At 38.6% G+C, this 7,897-nt stretch overlaps 1 protein-coding gene across 1 annotated transcript in view; it reads right to left on the bottom strand.

The window, feature by feature from the left end:
* Positions 1 to 311: 311 nt before the first annotated feature.
* ITGAV (integrin subunit alpha V) overlaps positions 312 to 7,897 on the bottom strand; it is a 47,451-nt gene continuing 39,865 nt past the window's right edge. The window contains exons 27-30 of the mRNA XM_036386650.2: positions 7,651 to 7,764; positions 7,450 to 7,557; positions 6,308 to 6,430; positions 312 to 5,936 (exon numbers count right to left, since the gene is read on the bottom strand). Of these exons, the coding sequence (XP_036242543.1) occupies positions 5,841 to 5,936; positions 6,308 to 6,430; positions 7,450 to 7,557; positions 7,651 to 7,764 (441 nt within the window). The 3' untranslated portion in view covers positions 312 to 5,840. The remainder of the gene's footprint in view (positions 5,937 to 6,307; positions 6,431 to 7,449; positions 7,558 to 7,650; positions 7,765 to 7,897) is intronic.

Genomic DNA, 7,897 nt, shown 5'->3' with positions numbered 1-7,897 from the left:
ATTTTCTACAGCAATTTGGTACCTATAAAGTCTAAAATATTTATTTCTGGTATGCAGAAATTTCTGCTGGTAATCAGTTTGATGGTGATAGAATATAGTCTGTGACTAGATCATTTTTCTTACTTTTACAAGATTTTTTGACTCAAGGTGCCACTTGAGGTGTGAACCTAAAAGTTGTGTAAATGTAAGGTGTTTTAATTAAGCAGGTACTCGTGGAGTACAAACATACATTATGAAATATTTCTGGTGAATTAAATGCATTTAAAAAATACAGCTAAAAAAACCCAAACAAAAACAAACCTACAACAGAATTTCTGTTGATTAAGAGGTATTTTATTCCAAAATTCTAAGTATCAGAATCAAATCAATAATTACATTTTTCAGTTTACCCAATCATAGTATTTTGAAATTGTATATATATACATAGAAAAATACAACCTAATAAAAACACTCAAATTTGCCTTAGGATGAAAAGAATGAGTTAAAAAGCAAACCATAGCTTTAATAGCTATATATTTCATATCAGTACAAAATTACTGTGCCACAATACCCACTTCTTTGCACAATTTATAATTTAAAACAAAATAAGGTGACTTCAAATGTATATTGCTCTCCTTAAATGTACCGAAGACCTTTGAAACAAGTTCATAGTAACTGAAAATATTCCCATTTATGCTGCAAGTATTTACTGCATGACAAAGAAACATAAAATGCAGCACTCTCATTAGTATGTTAATTTTCTGCTTGTGCAAATAATGCTTTACTGATTTAATGCACGAGCAAACACAAAAGAAAGGCAAAAAAATCCATTATGAAGAAATAAAATGTTACATTTTCAGCATATGTGTATCATAGCAAATACAGGTTTCCTTCATGGACTAGAAAAGCAAAACCTGTACAAGGATTTTTTAAGATGCAAATGCTACATGAAATCTTTCATTACTTTGCAAAAGCCAAGGGTCAAGTTATTCACCTTTAATGCAGCATATCTGGAGAAAGTCATTGCATGAAAGGTTAGATTTCCTGTGCTGTGTTAAAATTCTACACATTGGGAAAAAACAGAACTAAATACCACAACCACATGAAACAGCAGTAGTACTACAGACTCAACCCCATTTTCCTATAGCCTCTACTCAAATTTTCCACCATGGCCTTAAAGAAGCTGGTCCCAGTTCTGAAGCACTCACGAGTTAGTAGTGGACACACTTTAGAATATACACCAAGCTTCACCCAATGTGGGTGATCAAAGGCTTCCAACAGCATTATTAATTAGTTAATCCATCACCTCCAGTGAGCACACTGGCTCTGCAAGGTCCTCACAAAAAAAGGAAACACCACGGCCCTTGGGTGGGCAGAGGACTGGCAGTGAGCCAGGCCAGACCATGGCATATTGCACCTGGGGGCTCAGATCCCACAGGAGTCACAGAGCTCAGCAACAGCCATGGCCCCATCCAAGGAGTTCAGATCCCACAGGAGTCACAGAGCTCAGCAACAGCCATGGTCCCATCCAAGGAGCTCAGATCCCACAGGAGTCACAGAGCTCAGCAACAGCCATGATCCCATCCAAGGAGTTCAGATCCCACAGGAGTCACAGAGCTCAGCAACAGCCATGATCCCATCCAAGGAGTTCAGATCCCACAGGAGTCACAGAGCTCAGCAACAGCCATGGTCCCAACTGTGGCATCTGGCTGTGACAGGGCCACTGCCAACAGAGCTCGGCACGCCTCAGGAGCAAACCACAATTATCTCCTCTGGGCCCTGCCATCACCTTTTTTAGCTTTTGGAGTCCTGTTTTTCTGTAATAAAATATCTATTTTTTTTCCAACTCATTAACAGCCAGCAGCATTGGACACAAAGAATCATGTTCAAAGGGTCACGTTAGGCTGGACCAAAGACAAAACCTGGTTTTTGTCTTTGGTCCAGACTAACCAAAAATCAGTGTAATGCTGCTCTGAGACTGTTGGGGAAGGTGGAGGAAAAAATACTCTAGGATTCTGTCAGAGTAACCAACAACAAACCCAAATGCTGCAAAAAATCCAAGTGCAGCATGATTCCTTCAAATCACCAAGATTATAGCTAAAGTATTTTCAAAATACCCTTTAAGACTATTTAAGCATGGACTAAAGTTTAGAAACAACTAAATATTTAATACCTTTGCTTGGATTAAATGTTTTATAAAGAAAGAGCACACATAGTAAACTTTAAAAAGTTTCCACAAGCATTATGTGAATTGGAAATCAATGTGTAGATCAAGATTTAAAACAGAAAAAACCCTGATAACTTGGCAAACTTACTCAAAGATTTCAAATTATGTTGATAAATAGAGCCCATATTTGATTTTACAGTCATGCTTAAACAAAAGCTATTTCCACAATTTCATAGTTTCTTGAAAGAAATGTAAACCTATAAATTACGTTCCTTGCTTTACATTTTCTAAATATTGTCAAATATAGTAATAGATAATATGCATTCTGTAATATAAATCACTTTTCAGTATTGATCATGAGATGCTGCATCAATTGCAAACTGGAGTACTTACATAATTTCATATTTCATTATAAAAGATATAGCTCTTTTAAAATGTTTTCATTGTCTAAATAATTACACAGCTGTTGATTTTATAGTCATAAAAAATCTGCTCCTGAAACATAGCTCTTAAAAGAAGGCTAATTCTCTGTTACTGTACTTGTATTTTTTAAATGCTTCCAGTATGCACCTTATGCATACCAATTTCGACTCAAAGGCATTAATTTCATTCTAAAATACCTTTTCTAAAGTTTCTTTAAAAGCTTTAACATCCTTCTACAGCACTTGCTATAAGAATACATCAATGCCTGTAAGTTAGTATAAAATTTATATTGACACAAGTACATACATAATCTGGACTCTTATTGCTGAATCTAGATCACACTATCAAAAGTTTCCTGCACCCCCATTCAGGAAAATTTCCAGTTTGGAATCTCCCTGAAACACAAATGCTACTTTAAACTGAATTTGAGGTGTTACACCTATGCTCACTAAGCAACCTGTATACTCCATTTACATATGCTACTGTGGTCTTTTGAACCTAACTGGAAATTAATGGACATGGAAGAAGCAACTATTTGTTTTCATCCTTCAGCAGAAGGCAAGAAATAAAAATCACTTAAATAAGTCTTATTTTATGTAACTTCAAAAATGGAAGATACTTTCTATAGCTACAGCAGTTGTACCAATAAAATGTACCTTCTTATCCTGAAAATCAGCAAAAAGAGAATTTCCAGTAAAATTAGGATGCAATTAGCACTGACATTAGCAATGCTATGGTATCCCCTCCATGTGAGCAGGAGGAATCTTGACCATGATTTTTATTTAAATACTCTTTTTCACCTCCTAATAAAGCCTACACATGCAAGTAGTCTAATAAATTTCAAGTCACCATGGAGTGTACATGTAATGAAAGCACACATGGAGGAATTAGAGCTATAATCTGTCTGGCAGTCTCTTAAACCTCTTACCCTACTGAGATTAAGACTGAGTAAAACCAAGCTCCTTGCACACAGATAATCAGCTGACAAAGCATGAGAACCACAAGCCCATGTAAGAAACTGAAAATGCCAAAGTCACATTTTGAGGCCAGGATCAAAGCCTGACTCCTGATTCTCTACTACATTACTAGTAACAATACTAAAAATAAAGACAAAAATAAAACATTGGCCACACTGAAGACCTTGAAAGCAGAATCATGCCCTACATCCTTTCATGTAAACTAATTTTATCTAACAAAGTGTCTAAACCCAACCCATGTAAATGGATAAATATGCAAGCCTATATCTGGTGAACATACTGGCCCCTCCCAGACTCAGTGCTCTCAGATGCCATCGTGGATCAGCAAGTAAAAATGGACTTAACAAAAGCCATTGGCAGATTTTAAACCCCTGAAAGGATGCAGAAATCAGAGTTGAAACAAACTGCTCATTTCAGAAAATTCTGGGTTTAGTGAGCACTGCTGTATTTATGGGGGAGATGCAGCTATGAACAGAAACCCCAAGGTACAAAACCAAACCAGAGATTTTGCCCTTTCAAGAGCTTGTCTACATAGAAATCTCACTGGTGTAAGAACAATAGAAGTCTTCCTTTGTGTGCCTGACTGCACACAGGGAGTTTATAGTGTAATTTATTCTCTTTTTGGGAAAGAGAATAAACATATCTCATAGAAGGCACCTTAGTAATGGTTCGGGTATGTCCACTGTAGGATCTGTGCAACCTGTGGCTGCAAGCTGAACAACCTCCTGCTCTGCAGTTCCTTGTCTACTGAAATGCACAGATAATGCTCTTGTCTCAATCAGTGTAAGAAGTTTCCTTTTACTACACCAATGGTGAGAGAAATAAGCTGAGAGTGACGTAAACCCATGGCTTTAAACCACTGACCTTCTGCTATGTTCAAAAACCAGCAATGGATCAAAATACTTAGTGTCTTTTCTGGTAATGAAATGCATTAAACATAATGAAATGTCTTGTGCAACGAAATGTCTTGTGCAAAAAAACATGCAGGGACTGAAACAATGAGTGAATCCAATGAAACAAGCCCATGAAACAATGAATGAGTGAAATGAAACAAGCCAAATCAGCCTTTACTTTTTGAACCCTTGTGCACTGCCAGCTCTTCCCTGCTTCATTTGACTCCCTGTTCTCTGGGGGCAGGAGGTGAGGGAGGTGTGAGTGTGGCTGAAGTGCAGCTGTAATCCAGATCCATGGGTGTGGCTGGCAGAGAGCCTGGTGTGAACAGCCCCTGTGTCACTCCATCCTGCACCGGGGCATGGTCAGGCAGGGAAAGTGAGGACTGACAGCTTCCCTGCAGTGCACCAGGTAAGCTGTGCCACACAGTGCCCCTCCAGTGCTCTGCTAGAAACCAAAACACCAGCCAAGTAATTTACAGCCTTCACCTCAAACCCTGCACAGGTGTGACTTGTGGGCATCCAAGGTTTTCTCACACACGTCTGTTGGCAGCCACAGCCCAGCATCTTGTCCCTGGCGGGGCATGAATGCATCCATGGTGCCAAAAACTGTGGAACACCTGGATCCTGCACTGTGGAAATACACAACAGAGTCTTGGGATCTTGCCCTGAATCTTTTCCCCAAATCCCACAGAAAGTACATCAGCCCCAGATTTCTATCCCTCACTTGGTGCTTGCAGGCTCAATCCCTACAGTAAGAGACCCAGGATATGGAGAACAGCATTTGTAAGGTCTGGAGAGAAACCACAAGACAGATGACTGGTGTGCAGAACAGGTATCAGCTGTGAATGATTCCACTGAATATTTCCTATTTGTTGAGCAGGAGAAAAAAAATCATCATCGGAGCAAATGGGTAAAGAACATTCTTCAGTACTGTAAAACAAGCTACATTCACCTTTTTTTTTTTTTGTGCAACTGACTTTCAAGAGCTAGGCAATGAAATGTAGTGTACTCCAACCAAAACCAACCATGGAATCCAGCCAGCACCTCTGGAGGCTGTTGGCTCCAAGGGCAAATGCAGAATCTGGGTAGCAATTCATGGAGAGTCAGTGCATGAACCAGAGAAGATGATGTGTCCTGTGTCCCAGCAAGCAGAATCCCAGCACTGCTGTCACTGGAGTTTGCCCCAGGGGTCAGTGTAGATGTGTTAGTGGCAGGCAGGAACAGCATTAATGCAGGAGGGAGGTGTAAGTGTTTTGCCCTTGTTTTGCACACAGTGCTGATGCCTTCTGAGACCAGCAGCTCTGCTCTGGTGAGTGTTTGCTCATGAAGGGGGAAGCCAATACTTGTGACCAAGATGTAGGCAAGTGTACACTTCAGAATGTCTTACAGATAAAACTCTGCTTAAGCTTCTGATGTTCCCTCCCCGTTCTCATGTGGTTGCAGCTGCTCTCTTTCTTGCTCTTCCTGAGGTGGCCTCACACGTTTGAAAAAGCCCATCTGTGATTCAGGGAACAAGGAAGAAATTGCATTGGGACTTGCAGAACATACACACATCCTTTCCCTTTCCTTCATGATCAGATCTTAACTGATTAAGCTGTCTTTTCACTCTCTTCCCTCATTTTTGACCTCCAAAGAAAATAAATATCAGTTTAAAACTAAAACTGAGTTCAGCACCATCATAGACATGCGCTTCTATTCAGCTTCTTCCTGACAAAGCTGCAAAGCTTTTACAGTTATTTCAAAAACTTAACAGATTCAGATGATATGGGGAGCAAGGCATTTCTGCAAAGTGCCAGTACTCTATGAAATAATACATCACTAGTAGGGAAAAGCAAATGATACAAACCCCCCCCAGACACAGGACTTACCCTGTACATGACAAACACTAGAACAGCCAGGAGCAGCAACCCTGCTAGCACAGCCAAAATGATAACCCACACTGGCACAGGCATGGGCTGTGGCTGAATGCCCCATGTAATATTTGTAGCAACCTGACAGAAAAACACAATAAATCACATTTTGCACCACAGTGACATGCTGAGTTCATCCATGCATTTTCAATCTTGTATACCTTTATCCTATCATGATTATAATCTTAATCCAGTATAAATTGCTTTTTCTCTCCAGAATGAATGAAAAGCCATAGATTCTTGGTGACATAAAGACTTCACTGACCCAAACTTAATAGGATTTTAAAGTTAAATTATAGTAGGGGGTTGGGGATTGTTTTGCCTGGGTTTTCTTTTTTTTTGCAATCAGTGGTAATATGGCAACATGTCTTCTGTAATTCTTGATGGTTTTCTGTAAAATTTAGGAATCTGGAAATATTTTGGAATTACAGACAAATGATTAAGGGATTTTTCTTTTTTGTTTTTTTTTCCTTAAAAGGCAGTATACTTTGAAACAAAACATCAACTCCACATGATGTGAGAGAAAAAAGCCCCAGCTAATAACAGACATTAGAAACCATATTCAAAAATAAGTTAATCATAATAATTTTCTACCTTTTCCTTAAGATCTCTTAATCCTATAATGGTTACCAAAAACTTTCAATTTGCCAGCCCAAATATATCTTCCTTTCTGTTTGCACCCTGTCTCTTTTCCCTTTGAAACCCCCTGAGGCACAGAAGGTCTTTTTGTTCCACCCTCACATATAAAGTTCATATATAGTGCCTCATATAATATAATGAAAGTTCATTATTCCAGCTGTAAGTGCTACTACAGTTGAAAACAAATTTCAAATAAAATATTTCTCTAGCAATAATGGCATTAAGAGGAACATGAAGACTGTTCACCATCATTTTTTTCATTTTCAATTAAGTCTTTCAAGCCACAAATATTGTCAACTCCAGTCTGTTTTTACCCTCAACTCTACGTGCACAAGTGAAATAAATACCTGAAACAAATAGCTGATAAAATTAAAATGATATCAAGTCATAGAAGTGTTACTCAACAATAACTGTCTTTGCACCAATTCTGAAGTGATTGTATATGTATGTAAATGACTTACAACTGTAGAGTTGTGAATATCTTCAAAGGAAAGGTTCTTATAAGGGAACTCTATAACACTGAAGGAAGCAGATGATTTGAGAGAGTAGGAATGATTCTGATTTTCTTTCTGTGTAAGAAAAGCAAAATTAGTATTGCATATGGGTGCAAAAACCACTTTAAATGTTTTAGAAACAGCGACAGAATACTCCCAGTCACTCACATTCATGAAAGTTTGGGTCCAAAGGCGTGATTTTAAATACAATATTGCACTTTTTCCCCTCTCCAGGTGGCCAACTTGACAGACAATCTTTAAACAGTCAGCAGTTCCACAGCCCTGTGTATAAAAATAGGAAGGATGTTCCAGGTGTGAAAATATTTGAAAAGTCCTTAATGGCACTACTTTACCCATATACCTGCACTGGCAAAGCACCACAAACTACTGAAATACATTAAATAACCTCCACTAT

Source organism: Molothrus ater, chromosome 7 (genome assembly GCF_012460135.2).
Source record: "Molothrus ater isolate BHLD 08-10-18 breed brown headed cowbird chromosome 7, BPBGC_Mater_1.1, whole genome shotgun sequence".
NCBI classification, from domain to species: domain Eukaryota; kingdom Metazoa; phylum Chordata; class Aves; order Passeriformes; family Icteridae; genus Molothrus; species Molothrus ater.
This window is presented reverse-complemented; position numbering and strand designations above follow the sequence as displayed.